General features: G+C 40.2%; 1 protein-coding gene and 1 long non-coding RNA gene across 2 annotated transcripts in view; both read right to left on the reverse strand.

Annotated features, from left to right (window-relative positions):
- The window catches only part of LOC123283823 (uncharacterized), a 29,356-nt gene extending 14,581 nt beyond the window's left edge, over positions 1-14,775 (reverse strand). The window contains exons 1-2 of the long non-coding RNA XR_011502169.1: positions 14,590-14,775; positions 10,569-10,852 (exon numbers count right to left, since the gene is read on the reverse strand). This is a non-coding gene — a long non-coding RNA (uncharacterized lncRNA). The remainder of the gene's footprint in view (positions 1-10,568; positions 10,853-14,589) is intronic.
- A 619-nt stretch (positions 14,776-15,394) lies between these two features.
- Positions 15,395-19,188, reverse strand: part of ANXA3 (annexin A3) — a 61,930-nt gene continuing 58,136 nt past the window's right edge. Inside the window, exon 13 of the mRNA XM_044766203.2 lies at positions 15,395-16,200. Within this exon, the coding sequence (XP_044622138.1) occupies positions 16,141-16,200 (60 nt within the window). The 3' untranslated portion in view covers positions 15,395-16,140. The remainder of the gene's footprint in view (positions 16,201-19,188) is intronic.

Consider the following 19,188-nt stretch of genomic DNA (forward strand, 5'->3'; position numbering starts at 1 on the left):
TTCTTCTGATGTTAAAAGAAATTAAAATATTTTTATAAGCTCTTAAAAGTTTTGCAAGCGCTAGGCACTGTCCCTACTGTACCTGTTGGATAAGTTGGCCCGATGGTGTTCAGTTCCCTGGATTGCAGCTAAAGCAATGAAGTCAACATTTCTAGAGGCAGCCTCTGAGCTCCCATCTTCCTGATTGTGGCAAGGGAGCAGCTCTTGGGAAGGTTGGTTTGCTGTATTGTTCTAGGAATCATTTCTGGAAACCCAGCTTTTCCTAAGGTTTTGTAAGCACGCAACTCACTATGTTAAATCCAAACTGGATTAAATAACCAGAGTGATTTCCATTTTCTGCAATTAAATGTAATTGATGGAACAAGGGTTTATATCATTATTCTCATGAATTCTTCAAATCTTTTCCTTATCCTCAAATTCCCAATTCAGTCAGGCCTGCCCTTCTCACCCCATTTCTGTTCTCCCTCACTCTTTTACCATTTCATCTTTCACTGCAATCTTTGGAATTCCCATTCCACTGTGGGGAAAGTCCCTAAGTCCCTGTATTAGTCAGGGTTCTCCAGAGAAGCAGAACCAATTAGGGTGTGTGAGTATGTGTATGTGTTAGTGTGTATCTAGATATATAGATCTAGTGTATATATCTCTATCTCCATCTCTACATCCCTATCTACCTGTCATCTCCATCTATTTACCTATCTTTCTAGAGAGAGATTGATCTAAGGAATTGGTTTATGTCATTGTGGTGACAGGCAAGTCCATGGTCTGCAGGGTGGGCCGGCAGGCTGGAGACCCAGGGGAGAGTTGACGATGCAGTTCAAGTTCAAGGACAGTCTGCTGGCAGAATTCCCCTTCTTCAGGGGAGGGGCGTCTTTCTCTGTCAAGGCCTTCAGTTGATTGGATGAGGCCCACCTGCATTATGGAGTGTGCTCTGCTTTACTCAAAGTCTGCTGATTTAAATGTTAATCTCATCTAAAAAATACTTTCACAGAAACACATAGAATAACATTTGACCAAATATCTGAGTGCTGTGGCCTAGCCAAGTGGTCACATAAAATTAATCGTTACAGTTCCCATGAACATAAATCCATTTTTTACCTCTTTCTTCCTTCTGGCCTGAAACACGCTCTCCTGTGAAATCACTGTTCTCCCAATGGTTCTTAGCATGAAGGCCTCATCTTCTCTCACTTCCTCAAATCAGAGGGTGAGGTGGAGTGCCAGTTTTCGTTCCTCTCTCCAGTGTGCTTTCTCACTCTCTCACTACCCTCACCCACTCACATCTGCTGTTCTGGTGAAGCCTGTACCATCCTCACCACTGTGACTCGCAGGATCTGTTCTCACTTCCAGAGACTCTTCCAGCTGACTCATGTCCCTTCACCAATACCCTGTCCCTTGACATCATTTTTAGGGACTTCAAAATCTATTTTAACTTTTCAGATTCTTTGACCCGATACACATTTCCTAGGCAAAACACCCCCACCACGTCTGTGGCCCACCTTAGTGGAGTTACACTCAGGGTTTGCACAGATCTGTTTCTGAGATTTATGATCCCATTTGCAGCCACAGCCTGCCGTCTCCTGCACCCCACCCTGTTAAGTCCATCTCCAGCATCTCCGGCATCTATCCTGCTTCACACAGTCTATGCTATTTCATTCACTAATTCTCTTTGTCTTCACTGCTTCCTATCTTGCTTGGTAGAATCATTGACTCCTGTGTGTCCCCACATCCTAGACTTGACTTGCAAAGAACTCATGGAAATAAATGTAAAGTAGTAGTAGCGAGTAGCAATAACTTGGTAGACAATAATTAGATGGGAGCTTTTCCTCCTCTTCTTAATGCTCCTGTTCCTCGTCCTCCTCTCTCATTCATTTTCTTCTCTCATGTTTCCAAGTGACTGCGTATTTTTGGAGGAAAATGCAGAACTCTGAAGATACGGTTCCTTTCCTACCCAGTAATATGTACCTTTTGCTGCACCATGGCTCCTGCCTCTCCATTTCCCTTGAAATCTCTCGGCAGCTCCCTGGTACACCAACACAGAGAATTCACCATTCTAGATTATTTCTACCCTCAACTCCTCCACCCAGGAAGCTCACAAAGTTACATATATAGTTACACCTCCTACTTTACCATGATGCTGAAAATAATCCTTCCTATTTTAGGATGGTTTCTCCCAGAAACAGACCCTAAAACAAGGACCCATGGATCCCAGGAGGCACTGGAAGGTGACTGCAGAACAGGGAAGGAAGCCAATACAGGGTGTGTTATGAGCAGTTTATTATTGCTGGAAATCGGGGCTCCTTCTCACTGTGGGGCAGGGCGGGGGTTGGGGGTGTCTCTGGGAGGCAGTGTAGGTCATGAGTCAGAGCTGTCCCATCTGAGAGGGGAGTCATGGGGAACACTCTTCATCTAAGACTGGTTTCCACCACTCTTCCCTGCCTCCATTTCTATTGACACGGCTTTCTAAAGCTTTCTAGGCCAGAATTGTACTGTTTTCATCCAGAGGCCCTAAAATAATTTCTAAGAACAAAGATCAGATATAATGCAATTTTCAGAATAATCATTGCGTGGTAATTTGTATTGTAATGTAATAAGTGCTCAATTCTATTCAACAATTATGTATAAGTTACCTAATAGGAACCAGACACTGGGCTAGATGCTAAGAATGCAATGATGGACCACAAATATTCACTGACAGAGGGCATGAATCAATGAAAGACATGGTCTAATTTTGAATATGAAATATACCACATTCTCAAACTGACTTTAATTATATGGAACTATCACCTAATTATGGCCACTTAACTTTTGCAATTAAGATGAATCTAGTACTCAGTATATTTTTTCTCAGTCTGGATCTGCCTAGATTTATTTCAAACATTTAACACAGTAGATGACGTTGATGTGAAAAGAGCAACTCTTCGTAGGATTGTTGTGAGAATTAAATGAAATAATAGGGGCTGGCTCCGTGGCTGAGTGGTTAAAGTTCTACGCACTCCACTTCAGTGGCCTGGGTTCGCAGATTTGGATCCCAGGCATGGATCTATTCCACTCATCAGCCATGGTGTGGCAGCATCCCACATACAGAAAATAGAGGAAGATCGGCACAGATGTTAGCTCAGGGCTAATCTTCCTCAAGCAAAAAAGAAAAGAGGAAAATTGTCAATGGATGTTAGCTCAGGGTGAAACTTCCTCACCAAAAAGAAAGAAAGAAAGAAATAATAACTGCTAAATCCCAAGCATTTCATATAGTTTATTATATTCGCCTGTATTCATAGACTGTGAGTTCCATGAAAATAGACTCTAATTTATTTTATTTACTTAAAAAATTTTTTTCCATCTTTCTTGAGATAAGTTGAGATATTGAGATAATTGCCATATTGTATCAGTTTAAGGTGTACAATATAGTGATTTGATATACGTATATATTATGAAATAATTACCACAGTAAGTTTAGTTAACATCCATTGCCTCACATACTTACAAACATTTTTCTTGTGATGAGAACTTTTAAGATTTACTCTCTTAGCAACTTTCAAATATACAATACAGCATTCTTTTTTTTTTTTTTTTTTAAAGATTTTATTTTTTTCCTTTTTCTCCCCAAAGCCCCCCAGTACATAGTTGTATATTCTTCGTTGTGGGTCCTTCTAGTTGTGGCATGTGGGATGCTGCCTCAGTGTGGTTTGATGAGCAGTGCCATGTCCGCGCCCAGGATTCGAACCAACGAAACACTGGGCCGCCTGCAGCGGAGCACGCGAACTTAACCACTCGGCCACGGGGCCAGCCCCTACAATACAGCATTCTTAACTACAGTTACCATGCTGTATATTACATCCCCAAAACTTATCTATCTTATAAGATATTGATTTATTTTAATTTACCCATGTGTATCCAGCTTTTCAAATAATGAGTAGCATATAGTATGTCTTCAATTCACATTGATGGGCTCAATGGACAATACAGATATTACTCCAATTTTACAGATCACATAAACACTCAGAGAGATTGAATGATTTCCCCAATTTCTCAAAGCTACTTGGTAGAAGAGTTAGGATAAATGAGGTCTTTCTAGCTTCACTGTACCTAAGGGGCTCTATAAAGCATGCAGCACTGTGCTGAGCGCACAGTAGGCCATCGATATGTGTTATTCATTCACCACTGCCTTCTTAAAGACATCTCTGCCATTGGCTTTCAGGAACAAAAGGCACCTCTATTGCTTCTCCTCCAGAGCTCTGCATGATCATCCTGATCTTCATTGGGTTTCCTCTCGACTCCTGTTCCGCTCCCACTCCAGAGGCAGTGGATTCTGCCACAGCTCAGGTCCCGGCCCTGCTCTGGATGTTTGCCTGTATGACTGCAATCACTTCTACTCTAAACTGCACCCACCAGTGACATGACCTTTAGAAGGTGCCAAGTCCTCAGTGAGGGGGAAACAAAGACTAAAAAGTCGCATACTTCCTGCTGGAAAACTATAGGAAGCACGAAACCAGGGAAATTATGTAAGTCTTGGTGAAAAGTTTATTCAGTGTTCCGACTCTGCCCTTTCTCCTGTGCCCTGCCTCGGCACATTCTAGAGTTCTCAGCTTTTGATAGCACAGTGCTCAGCAAGCAGAAGAGACGCAATAACTGTTAACTTGTGGTCTGAGAGCCTGCTGACCAACTTTATCAGGTTTAAAGCTACCATCACTGCTTTCTTTATCGAGGCGGCTTTTGTCCCATGATAGATGATTTTATATTATGGATCTGTAAAGGGACGTATTTTCACTTCAATATTTACAACTGTTAGATGCCAGGCATGTATTGGGAAGTTGCTCGGGGCCTGAAGCAAGAGGGTCTGTGAGACATCCAAGTTTCTAGACTCTTCTCCCCTTGGAAAACAGGTCCCTAAAGTAAAGAGTTTTGCAACTTTTGCTACTGTAGCATCAAGGCCCCATAGTGAGAGAACCGAACACATGGATTTTGGAGCCATAGACATCTCAGTTTGTATTGTGGCTCCAGAACAAGCCAGTTGTATGATCTAGGGTGGCGCTTAACCTTTTTAAGTTTTCCTAGCCTCAGTTGTGGGGGTAATGTGACCTGCCTCATGGAGTTGTTGTGAGGTTAAAATGAAATAATGTGTATAAATCGCTCATCATGAATGTTAAGAAAACGGTGCCTATTATTGAAACATGGGGACACCTGAAGGGACCTGCGCAACCAACACCTACTGGGTCTTCAGGTCTGTTTGCTGAGAAGAGAATATGAGGTCTTAAAGCCAAAGTCCAAGAGAAGCCGAATCTTCCCTCTCTGCAAGGGAGTCAAGAATGTGGTGGTGTTGTTAAGCTGTGGAAGTTCCCCTTGGTTATTACACAGTACACTCAGTCCTTTGTTGGTTTCCCTATAAGTATTAATAGTAAAAGCTTTGAAACCAAAAGATCTTATGCATGTGCGTGGTATAACAAAAGAGAATGGGAAATCAGGGAAAGGTGTAAGTAATATCCAATTATCACTCTATTTAAGATGTTGTCTTAGGTGCTTTTTGTTAGGTAACTTTTGTTACCACATTTAATTCTTCTTATCTTCCATAACAGATCTAATCATTCCTTCCTCGGGGCCTTCCTGGTACTATCAGTTAGATAAAATAATACTCTCATCTTTTTTTTCAGTTGAGATATAACTGATCTATAACATTGTGTTATTTTCAGGTGTGCAACATAATGCTTTGATATTTGTATATATTGTGAAATGATCGTCACAATGTCTAGTTAACATCCATCACCACACAGTTACACTTTTTTTTCTTGTGATGTGAACTTTTAAGGTCTACTCTGTTAGCAACTTTCAAATATACGATAAAGTATTGCTAACTATAGTCACCAAGCTGTACATTACATCCCCAGAACTTACTTATCTTACAACTGTAAGTTTGTACCTTTTGACTATCTTCTTCCATTTTGCCCAATCTCCTAGCAACCACTGATCTGTTCCCTGTATGCATGAGTTCGTTTTTTCTTAGATTCTACATATAAGTGAGATCATACAACATTTGTCTTTTGCTGTCTGACTTATTTCACTACTCCCACCTTAGAAACAGAAGAAATGGTGGATCAGCATCACCAAGTAATTTGCCCAAAGTTACACAGGAGGTAGGTGGTATTTGAACCCGGAGTGTGACTCCAAAGCCAAGAGTCTTTCGTTAATACCTAGGAAGGGAATGGTCAGGGAGACTTTTTCCTGAAGAAAGAAGTCAGGACCATCACACCAAAGAAGCTAACAGCAGCCCAGGAGAAGCAGGACAACCACAGAGTCCTCAGAGGAGAAACCAGAGAAAGATCTGGGGAATTTCCCCATAGGGGCTTTCTTTGGGTGGATTATAAACTCTGGGAAACCTTGGACTTCCCAAGAAGTTTCTGGCTGTACCTGACCCAGAAAAACAACATGCCAAAACCCAGAAGAAAGAGTGAGGAGAAAATCAAGAAGGAACAATTTGCTGTCTGGTGGCCAGGGAAGGTCTCCATATTGAAATAATTAAAAGTAGACCAAACAGTGCGAAATCTTCTTGTCTCATCAACATTGCTAAAGTCAGCCGGAAATTAAAGCTGAGGGCATAGGAAGAGACAGGAGGTAGAGAAAGGAAGGAAGCTGCTTTTCTCCCTGTCACCAATTCTTCTTTCCAGAAACACATCTGGATGAATTAGAGACATTCTCCAGTCATTGCTGTTGAGTTTAGCCTTACAGTGATAGAAAGCTAAGGTGTGGGCTGGTACACAGAAGAAGTGAACAACCGTTAGGGACCCTGGGCTGGGTGGCCCTGCCTGAACATTGCAGTACTTCAAAAGTCCTGAGGTTGGAAGCGAGGCACAGGAAGAGCCAGAAAAGTAGGACCATTCCCAGTTGAAGTCATTCTGTACCACCCACTTCCTGGGAAAGACTCAGCTTTGAGTGTACACAAGATGGATCTTACACTGGCCCTAATCCATATTGGGGAGGTCTACATGGCTCTCATATTACCAGACAGTATCTGGAAAATACGCAACATAATGAGCATCTATTCTGTGGGTTCCATCAAAACCGAGACTTAAACTGGTCTCTAGCTATCTTCAACAGACAAGATCCAAAGATAATACTTCCGAAATCAGAGAGAAAAAGAGAGTGAGACTGAGAGTGAGGGAGACAGAGAGAGGCCAAACTTTCCACTAGATACCTCAGAAACGGGAAAACAAGTGAAAATTCAGGATGGACTCTTGATACTCAGTGCCCAGAGAAGGCCTCTTCACTGAGGCTTAATGGCCCACTTATCCCTTGCACTGTCTGCTGCATGATTTTCCAATATAATGAAATAATACATAACCTAGGCAGTTCTTGGGAGCTTGTTCTCATCTCTGTACCAACCTTTATGCCTTCAAAATCCTGACAATTAATTCCTTTAATACCTAGCTCATGGGGCCGGTCCCGTGGCCGAGTGGTTAAGTTTGTGCGCTCCGCTGCAGTGGCCCAGTGTTTCACTGGTTCAGATCCTGGGGGCAGACATGGCACCACTCACTGAGCCATGCAGAGGCAGCATCCCACATGCCACGACTAGAAGGACCAGAACTAAGAATATACAACTATGTACTGGGGGGCTTTGGGGAGAAAAGGAAAAAAAAATCTTTACTACCCAGCTCAAAGTTTCCACTCCCAGTGAATTCTTCCCTGACATCTTATCAAGCCTTTGTTTGAGCTCTAGGCAACTTTTAATAACCAAACTTTCTTATACTTCATATAAAAATGTTTTTAAGTTATTAAACCAATAAATTGTTAAAAACTTACAAAACACAACTTAGAAAAAAGAAGAAAATGAGTCATCTATAATCCTACCACTCAGAGATAAACAGTTACCATTGTCATGTATGGTCTTCCACTCTTTCTGGTTTTTTTTTTTTACTATTTCCTCAACATGCTTTTTTTTCTATTTAGCAAAATATCATGAGTACCTTTTTTTGTATGTCTATCTATCTATATCTATAAATTTTAATGGTGAGTAGTAAGTAGTCCATAGTATTTTTAATAGCATTGTTACATAGCATATCACACTTTAGTACAGTTAATAAAAATTGGTAGCACTTACATAGCGCTTCCTGTATGCTGGGCTATTCTAAGCACTTACTTGCATTGATTCATTTAATTTGTGTAATCCTAGGTGGTTGGTTTAATTATTACTATATTAATTATACTAGATTGGCTTCAGACTAATAAGCACTGTCCTATATGATTTTAACAAAAGTCATGAATTATGCCTCTAACAATCAGCAGTTTTTTCAAATATCTTATTTGTTAGCTCTAGAAAGCAGGGAACAACAGTGTGAGAATCTTGTCTGAAGTCAAACAGCTGTGAAGTGGGGTAACCAGGTCTGCCTGACCCCTAAACCCATCCACCACTGCCACCACTACCACTACCTCTACCATCACCACCACCACCACCATCACCACCACCACCGTCACCACCACCACCGTCACCACCACCACTGTCACCACCACCACCGTCACCACCACCACCGTCACCACCACCATGCTGCCTTTGCTGATTAGCCAGGTAACTATCTTTACTCCTCCTTCCTTATTGTCCAGATTATCAACTCCTTGAAGTCAGGAAATGTAGAGGGCTATTCATCTTTATTACCCCAGCCCCTAGCATAGTTCCTGGACCATGGTTACCATGCAATAAATGTTTGAAGGAGCAACCAAGGAAGATACTTTGCATGAAGACATCAGTTAGGACCTGTTTAAATAGAATTTTCAGTGCATGATCTGGGTTTTTCTTTGCAGAGCTTGCTCTCTAACATAAAACAAAACAAGAAGTTTAAATTTTATGCATTAGTAATCTCTAAACCCCATGTGAGGAGCATGGCCAGGAGCACCGATATAGGCCAGTTATGCCCTGGCTTGCGCATTTCTCTAAAGGGAGGTGTGAACTTGGCTCATTCTCACCCACTTCCCACCAGGGACCTTTGTTCCGCCCACCTTCTGCCCCACTGCGGCATGCTCCTTTGTGTAGGAGCTGATTTGATCTCAATGTCCTTTTTCAAAGTTCTCTTTTGCCTGGTGGTTGATATCGTATCAACTGTTACTGCAGGGCGTGCTCAGAGCTCTGCAAGTCGCCCTGGGCCATTATTTATTGCCAACCCAGTTCCACAAAACTCGTGTGGAAAGAGGACTCGTGTAGGTTTTGACGGCCCGTTTTCTCTAACGCGTGGTTCTATTTTAAAACACATACGGCTGAACGGGCTGTTTCGGTGTCCCGGGTTTGGGGGTCTGGGATTTCTTTTTACAGTTCACTGCAGCAGCCATTCAATGCTGCTCCTACTCTCCTTCTCACTTGAAATTCTCCTCTCTCCCACTTTTGACTTTGTAAAATCCACTGAAACAGGCAAGCTCTGGTCTCAGAGCAGGGCTGACCCTCTGGTAGATGAAAATGGCAGAGAGCTGAGTTTGTTGAAAATGGAAGAAATACAGCATTAGTAAAATGGCATAAGCACAAAGCGACTAATACTTGCTTCACTTGCATAGTCCCATGGGAGACACAGAGAGTGGGTGGGAAAGATCTGAGTTTGTCAGTTTGCTGGGGTTGAAAGAAATCTGGGGTACTTTCCGTGGTTCATAAAATACAAGGTTTCATAGACAGGAAATGGCCAAGAGGTCTGCTTTATCTTCTTTCCTAATTACAAACTAGAAGAGTTTGCTTTAAAACCAAAATCCCCCAAGTGATTCAAGCATAAGCATTTGTAAGTCTTCCACAGCAGGTCAGAGAACAACAGCTAATGTTTATTGAGCACTTAAAGGATGCAGGTCCTGTGCAAGCGCTTTACCTAAACCGACTTACTGAAACCTCACGCCTATCTGAATGTGAAGGATAAATGCTATTGCCCTCCGGCTTCACAGAAAAGGAAACTAAGGCACAAACAGGTTAAATGAGTTGCTCACTCACATGTCACACAGTTATCAACTGGTGGGCAGGAAATAAGCCTGGGGAACCTGTCTTCAGATCCTGCACCCCTACCCACTGAAGTGCATACATTTGACTCCCATTGTTGGAGGAAAGGTTTGACAAGATAACACTGATTTCAGTGAGCATTTTCCTTGAAGACTTCCAAGGCCAGTTTTAGAGTTTCTATCACTGTGTAGGACTAATAAGTATCATTTATTTATTCTACTACTGCTTACTGAACTCCTACTGTTTGCTATTTGCTGGGCAAGGCTATGCCGATGCAATTACTAGTAACTACTTCTGATTGAATTAAACTCTTCACATGCTTTCTTTCATTTGATCCTCACAACAACTCTGTAAGGTAGGTGCTGCTGTTATCAAGTAAAGAATTGAATTATAAGGATTGTCAAATCCTTCCTGCCAGAAATGCTGCTATAATAGGTTGTGGAGCCAGGATTTGGACCCAATTTGATCTGACCCTAAAACCAATGCTTTAAAGACAAAGTAAAATTGTAGAAACTGGAGGTTATCAATATGACACAAAATTAGGGAAATGGAAAAAGGAGAGGATACAGAGAAGAAAAGTCTGAATTATACTATTTAAACACTTCCTTCAATCTGCCCTTACCAGTAGGCTCTCCAGCTCCTCCTACTCAGAATCTTCATTTGTCGTTTTCGCAGCTTCTAATGAACGGACCAAACATCCTATCACTCTAGAACGAGGTGTACAAATCTCCTGCCTTCTGCAGTTCCCCAATCAGAGTCCAGGACTCTTTCCAGCTGGCTAATTTTCTCCTCCGTCACAGTCTTCAGGGACTAAATTTAGTGCTTAATGAGATGACTTGAATGTACCCACTTAGGCGGGTGATCCACGGAGGAGTTAATACACATTTCACACAAATGCAGATGGTCCTGGGAATCGGGAGAAACCAGGGGATTAAATTAAATGACCCATATGTTCCATTAAGAAGGATTTTACAGCAACAATAAGATGCCTGGGCCATAACAAACCTTCTATAGATAATCTAATGAAGATGTTTCTGAACAGCTCATATTTGGCCCAGTTATTCTGAAGCAATTAAAGCAGGTTTTGTCTTCGGGACACAGAGCCATGGGGTCCACTTTGAACTCAATCTGCCACCTTGTGGAAATTGGAGGCAATAAAAAAACATGGCCCTTGGACCATACACTGTAATAACAACATGAGGTAGGCGAACATTTATTGAGGGCTTATTATATGCTATGCACTATGCTGAACACCTTTTCAATGTTTTCTCATTTAATTATCAAAATAGCTTTATGAGATAGAAACTATTATTGTCCCCATTTTAAAGGTGAGGAACACGTGACTTAGCAAGGTAAAGTAACTTGCCTAGTCACAGATCTGGACAGCATGACGCCAGGGCCCATGCTCTTAACCACGGCACTGCCCCGTGTCATGTACTGTCCCTCTCATTCTGGTATGGCATTGAGATGAGTGCTGTAGTTCTTTGGAAGAATCACTAACCACCACGCTCCATCCTGAGCTAGCCGTGCTCCACCAGAATCATCGGAAATACACTTTCAGCAGCTCCTAGCTGGTCCAGCATATAGGAGGCAAGAAGGATAAGAGCAGAACGGTTGGAGGGGGGAGATTTCCTTGGAGTGTTTTTATTATCCCAATGTTCCTTTCTCTTTACAGGGTCCTCTCAAGTGATCACCACTCCCTTTGCGTTCTCACCTTCCTTATACTCATTCATGCACAGATACCAAGTGACTTGGATCCCAAACTTTGGTTTCCCCACCGTGTATCCTTGGGCTAGTAACCTAACTTCTCTGAACCTCATTTTCTTCATCTGTACAATGGGTATAATATTGATACATATAACCATGCTTTGTTCCACAAAGTGCTTAAGACAGTTAAATGGTATAACATCTCTGAGAGCAAAAGAGACATAAAATATCTAGCATAGTACTTGGCACATAGTAAGTCCTCCGTTCATACACACATCAATTCTATAACTCTAAATCACATTTGAATGACATTCTGTAGTTTTCTAATCATTGTTTCCTGGGCTTCTTGCAACAACCTGGTACAACTTGCAGGAAAGATGTATGACCCTGCTGTACAAATCATTATCATTAAAATTTATTGTGTATCGACTATGAATTTATGTACCGTGTACACAAGTCATACACAATTTGTGGACTTGTGTACTGTGAATTTGTGTATTGAGTACCTACTGTGAATTTACTGGTACCTAACCAGAGAACTGGGTTAGGAATTTAGAAACATAGAACATATTCATTGACATTTACAATGGTTTAGAGGATGGCCCTTTCTATAAGATTACCCAGTGAATCCCTGGGAAAGCAAGAGAAAAGCCCAGGTTCTTCCTAGTTTTGCGTTTTTGCCATTACACTCTGCCCCTTACTGATTGGAGATGACGGCTACTGCTGTGGCCACAGTGGGCACCATAACTTCAAAGAAGCTCAAGGGATAGGGAGCCAGATAAAACTATGCTTCCCCTACTTCCTTCAATTTGGTTGTCTCCTAGAACTTGTATTTATGATTTACACAATGGAATGATATATAGCAGCCAATAAAAATAAAATACCTAATATGCAATGATCTGGATATCAGTTAGCAAAATAATACTAAGTGAAAAAATAAATTCCAGAGATTACATACAGCATAAGACTCATTTAAATAAAGGAAAAAAATTAAATGAAAAACGCTATAAAAAGAAAGTAGGGACCGGCTCTGTGGCATAGTGGTTAAGTTTGGCATGCTCCACTTTGGTGGCCCAGTTTCACAGGTTTGGATCCCAGGTGCAGACCTACACCACTGTCAGTCATACTGTGTCAGCGATCCACATATAACGTGGACGAAGACTGGCACGGATGTTAGCTCAGGGCTAATCTTCCTCAGGAGAAAAAAAAAGGAAAGAAAGCAAAGGGACAATGAATGTGGAATCTGGGATGGTGGTCACACTGGGTGGGGCGAGGCAGGGAGGACGGGAGGGGAAGACCACATGGTTGTGGTAGATTATCGTCAAAGTCTTAGTATTTATGTTGGAAGGTGGTTTCAAAAGCACTCATTAGGTTATAGAAATAAGGAAAGAAAGAGAAGAATGAATGAGAGGAAGAACAATGCAAAGAAAAAAAGAGAAGGGAGGAAGGAAGGAAGGAAAGACAAAAAAATTGTGTGGGAGAGCTCTAGTAGAAGAAATTATTGTTCCAGGAGAAAAGAGAACACAATGTCAAAATCCAAGGAGGATAGAGACTCCTTCTCCGTGACTTTGAAGCAGGTGGCCAAGGTTAATATCTCGTAACGCCATCTCAGGAGTTTAGTTTGATGTTAAGTAAAGGAGAATCTATATGCATTTGAACTGTTTGCTTCTCCACAAGTCCCAGTGACCCGGCCAGCTCACAAAATATTTCTCTCCATGGTGATGGGTAGTTTGGAAAAAGGACTCTCTATGTGGGTAAAATTTCTGAACTTTTCTCCAAGGCTGCCCACAGTGCAATGATACTAGTTTCTTTTCCCAGAAGCTGATATACTTACAAATGGTTAAATAGCCACCCCAAATTCACTTAGACAGCTCAAATGCACAGAGGAAAAAGAACTTCATTCATTCAACAAAGATTTATTAAGTGCCTCTTATGTGCCAAGCATGTTCCAAGCACTAGGGTACAAGCGATGAATGCAACAAAAATCCCTGCATTCAAAGGCTTACATCGGCCCTGGGATGGGATAAATTCTAAGGCAAAATAGTGATTAAGAGCCTGAACACTGGACTTGGGCTGCTTGGGTTCAAATGCTGGCTATTCTGGTGGGCAAGTTACTTAATTTCTCTAAGCTTCCATTTCTGTCTCTGTGAGTTAGTACCTACATTGTAAAGCTCCTTTAGGATTAGTGAATTAACATACACTACACTGTTTAACATAGTGCCTGGTACACAGTAAACACTCAATGAGTATTAGCAATGATTTACTGCTTGTGATACACTCATTCACTGGATCACTAAAGCCAAAATCGTGGGGGCATACTTGACACATGACTATGTTGATTACCGTGTTCTATAATTTTATCTCCTAAACCTTGCCATTCTATTAGTTCAGGCTGGCATTTTAGTATTGATTATAGAACTAACTTGCCAAGTGGGCTCCCAGTCTCTAGCTTTCCTCTCATACATTCTTCCTCCTTGATCAAAAATTTGACCACATCGCTCCCCTGATTGAAATCCTCCTGGGGGCCGGCCCCGTGGCCAAGTGGTTAAGTTCTCATGCTCTGCTCCGGCAGCCCAGGGTTTGACTGATTCGGATCCTGGGCGCAGACACGGTACTGCTCATCAAGCCATGCTGAGGTGGCGTCCCACATGCCACAACTAGAAGAACCCACAACTAAAATATACAACTATGTATTGGGGGGCTTTGGGGAGAAAAAGCAGAAAAGAAAAGAAAAGAAATCCTCCTGGAATGCTCCTTCTAGGACTTTCCTTTGCTTGTGAACTCTTTAGCTTGGTATATGAGACTTCATAAGCTGGCCTCCACCTATCCCTGGTCACCTCTCTTTGTACCTTAAGCCTTCACCACGCTAAACTTTGGGTAGAGCTGTGTGTACACCATGCTACTTCATAACTCTGGGACTTTGCAAGCGTTCTTACCTGTCTGGAGAACCTTTCTTCTTCTATTTTAGTGGTGAAGTTTGTGACCTTCAGTAGGCTGAATTCCCGATCTTGCCTCCATACCATTTCTGTCTCATACAATGTCATTTCCCTGAATGCATGTAGTACATACTGTGTAGTGTTTATCTGTCATGTGTCTCTCTCCCTGAGCAGATTTTGAGCTCCCTGGCAAAAGGAAATGAGTCTTAGTCCCCTTGGTGTATACAACATTTACTTAGCACAGGGCTTGGTAAACTGAAGTCTGTTCACAAATAGCTACAATGCTGCCATGACCATTTTGGTGTTCCTTGGTAACAATAATGATAACATGGTAACTGAACACTCACTATGTCCAGGCACAGGGCTAAGTGCTTCACAGGCATTATCTTACTTAATCTTTAAAAACAACCTATCAGAAAGACAGGTGCTGTAATTATCACCATTCTACAGATGAGAAACTTTGGTTTAGCAGGATTTATTAGTTGCCCGGGTCACAGAACTAGTAAATGGTAGGACACGAAGTCAAAACCAGGTGTGTTGGACTCTAAATCCTCGAGTTTTATCCCCGTAAGCATTTAGGAAACCCCAGAACAAGAAATAACTTCTCTATCTTTCTGAAAGTTCTGAGAAGTGTTCACTAGAACAATGTATTGATTAAAAGCTCTGGGTTCATACATCACTACTGCAGTACGATCATTTCTATTCTAGTCCAGACTAATAACTCCAACTGGAATTTTTCACCTTATATATTTCATATTAGTCGAGATATTTCTTATTAGGTACCTTTCAAAGATAACATGAAGGATTTTTTTAAATGCATAGTTTTACAAATTTATTTTAGAGGAAGAGGAAACCTTAGAGACTTGATTCTGAATACCCATTCTGGGAAAGTAATATTTAGCATTAAATAACCACAATTCACGCTTGCCATATAGACGGGAAGTGGTTAGGTTAATAGTTCAGCAGATGTTTTCTGAGGGCTAAAATAACTTACTGTGCATTGCCACTCCTATAGCTTGATCACAACTAGAAAGGGCAGGCCAGGATTACATATGTCTTTATTTTTATTCCTTTCTTAAGATGAATGTGCTTAACAAGGTAATAGATAAATTGAAGCAGCTAAAGCTTTTATAACAAAAATGTGTTTAAAAATATCATTAGTTGTTGGCAGCAAGTATCAAACAACGTTGGTAGACACTAAAAACAGATAAATTACCTTTAACAAAGACAACAACTTATATTACCCTGCTTTTATATTTAATGTTTTAGAAAGATATAAAGATTCTCACTTCCTAAGCAGAAATATAATTCGGATAGGATTAGCAGATCCTTAATGCCATTTTAAAATTTCATTTATAAATGATTACATTATGAATTAGATGCTGTAAATCACTTTGTTTCTGTTGTTGTTATGGAACAATGAAAATTTCAGTTAGGAAAACAGGGTGCTGTTTACACTTGCTCGTACTTTTAAATATTGTAAGAAGTAAGCAGAGCTGTTGGAAAAGGCCACCATGGCAGAAGTCGATCTTTGGAGATTATGTTCTTGACTCAGTCATCTCCTCCACAGATCTTTAAGAGTGTGATTTCATAGTTTCCAGAAGTATCCGACTGCAAAGAAGAGGACAGATGGAGAATAGGATAAGTAATGAGGGAACCATAAATGAATCAAATCCCACAGCACTAGGGGATTTACTGGGATGTGAGACTCATGACCTGTACCATTTAGTAAAATGCACTTATACTTCCATCATTCATTCACATCTGAGTGTAATTATGTTCCAGCCTAGCATCTTCTTTACAATATATAATGTTTGAATTCTTCATGATATATTGCAATTAAATTTCAACTTGGGTAAAAAAAATAAGATTGCATCATTTATATAATATTACATAATATTAATTTTCTAACAAAACTTTTAAAAATTGTGACATGTGAAACAAAACGGAGTCACTTACGTCTAAGGGCTTTAAAATGGAGCTGGGAAGGCATTAAGGAAATGGGTCTTATGTATGTCCTCATCGGGCAGAACACGAACTTTCGAACTGAGTCAAGACACATTCTGCGAACGTTGCAACTAGTCATAGTGATGGGACTTTTGCCTCCCTCTAGCTAGCCTTAGCAATGAATTAGGTTTAGCCAAGACTAGCTTTCTGCTGCCAATCCCAATTAACATTCTTTGTAATGCAAACCTCCCTTCTTGTCTTTAAAAGCCCCGACTTCTTTTACTTCCCAGTGGGACACTATTTGGGTTTCTACCTGAATCTGTGCTCCCTCAACAGCAATTCTGTGATCCCAAGATAAACGCCTCTCTGCCTCTCATTTTGGCTCTTTATTATTAGGTTAACATGCATGGTGTCAGAAGTGGGATCTACAGTGATCTTACCATCATGGACCAGCACCTTCTGGAACCAGGTATGTTACCTACACAAGCTGCCTTGGGTTCACCGTTTTGATGGATCGCTGACTCTACTCATCATGCATCCTCTCAGGTTCTGACTTCCCACCATTTGGTCAAGGTCAATGCCTTTGTTTGGGGGTTGGGGGGCACTGCCCAGGAGATGATTGTCTCAGTGCCGACTTGGTGACCATTGCGATAGGAAAAGATTCCCTCAGCAGGAGTTTTTCTTGGGTCAGTGAATACTCTAAATTGAGGGATTTCCCTATTGTCATTCTTGTTTGCATGCTTTTCTTTAACATGGAACTTTTATTTTTTAAAGTTTTGGAAGAGGTTTCTCCCTTGAGAACTACAGCTGTTTTATGTTTAAGAACTATGGCCCCTTCTCTTGTAAATTTTTATCTCAAAGGACCAAAATTACTAAGGATGATTTAAAATTACGATCGCCAATAGAAGGAATGTTCTAATTTGACAAGACCATTTAAAAAGTGCACTTAAAAGCAAACACTTCAAAATTCTAAAATAGCTTCATTGAAAGTTTTGTTGCAAAAAGCTAATGAAAAATTAAAGCTATAAGATGTACCTAAAAGACTACACAACTATAAACAAAAGTCCACCAAGTTAATGGCCTTAGAGACACCTGTTCTGTATCTGTTCTTGCAAGAGGGCTCCTTCACGGGTCTTTCTCAGAGTTGATGAGACTCTGAGGGTTTTCCTAGTAAACTGCTACGTTATTCCCTGAAACAGCCTAGGAGAAACTAAAATTAGAATTAATGATATTGCTTAATACTGCCAGAAATATTTACACTTGTCCTGACTGAAAACTGACAAGGTATTTACAAGGATTTTTAGTAGCTCTATGGTCAAAAATTGGCCAGATTAAAAGCTGATATTCAGAGCCTGATAGGAATTTTTACAGGCCTTTTTCCCTAAATTAAAATAAAACCTTGTACGCAGAGAGAGAAAAGCAAATTTAGGATAATGCAATTAGATGGGTAAATCAATCTCTGATGTCCTTTAGGTTACAACTCAAAATTCCTGAGGAGTTGAGAGCAAATGTCCTTATCTTACAAATCTTTGCAAAACTGAAAATGCAACTCGTTCAGGCAGTTCAGATCCCCCCACTCCCTTTCACCAATCCTAAAACCTCCCCTATTTGTCTTAAAAGGCTTGTAACCTCCCTGAGAACTCTTATTTAGACTGTCCCGAATTCCTAAGACTGAAGGAAAATTTTAAATTGCAATTACCCTGAAACTTCTAGGAAAAAAACTTGCATTTTTTTCTTTTTGTCTTTTGAAGTTGTAAATTTCACCATGTTAGAACGTAAACACCCCAGGAGATAAACCTGGTTAGCTCAATCAGTAAATCCCTCCGGGGAAAAGAAACGGAAAAATGTTTTATTTTAAATGCAGGCTGCTTTCACCTAAAACCAAATTGATAGCCTTCTTGTCTAAAGCAAATATAAATCTTAAAAGTCTTCTCCACAAATATTAACAACAAGAACAAAAACCTTTTAAGCATGTAATCTTAACTTGTTCCATCTGTCAGAGACACAATTATTTATAAATTAGTGAGATTTGTATTATACCTGATTCATGGCTAAAATTTTTAAAATAAAAGCTATAAGATCTCTGTGTCTGTCTATATATATGTATATATGTTATATATGTGTGATATTTTTCTACCTCTGGAATGTATTATCAAAATTTGTTAGTAAAGGGCTCTATTTAATTTGAAGTAAATGCTTATATAAATTATATCTAAGTATCACAGAAACTAACTCAAATGTTTTCCAAGTTAACATGAATTAAATAATCTTTGGTAAATAAAAGCTTGTTTAAGTTTGTTGGTTTAATTAAAATAGGCATGTCTTCAGAGTCATCAACAGTGGATATAATGCAAACATGCAACTTTTATTATATCTTGGTTATTAATCAAATAAACTCATGTTATCTCTGTTAAAAAAATTTGTCAGCAAAAAAATAAGATGATAGCTAATTGCTTTAATGTTTCAAAAAATCTAATTGAATAATCTAAGTATGATTGTTAACAAATGAATTATACAGATGTTAATGCAGTAAGAACTTTTAGATGCAATAATTATGTTTTATGGTATGTGTACTTAAAAATAACTGCAAAACCTTTTGGTAACTTGAAATTTTAGAGTTTTACTGAGTTAAATCAAATGGTGAGGGGGCTG

Source organism: Equus asinus, chromosome 3, assembly GCF_041296235.1.
Source record: "Equus asinus isolate D_3611 breed Donkey chromosome 3, EquAss-T2T_v2, whole genome shotgun sequence".
NCBI lineage: Eukaryota > Metazoa > Chordata > Mammalia > Perissodactyla > Equidae > Equus > Equus asinus.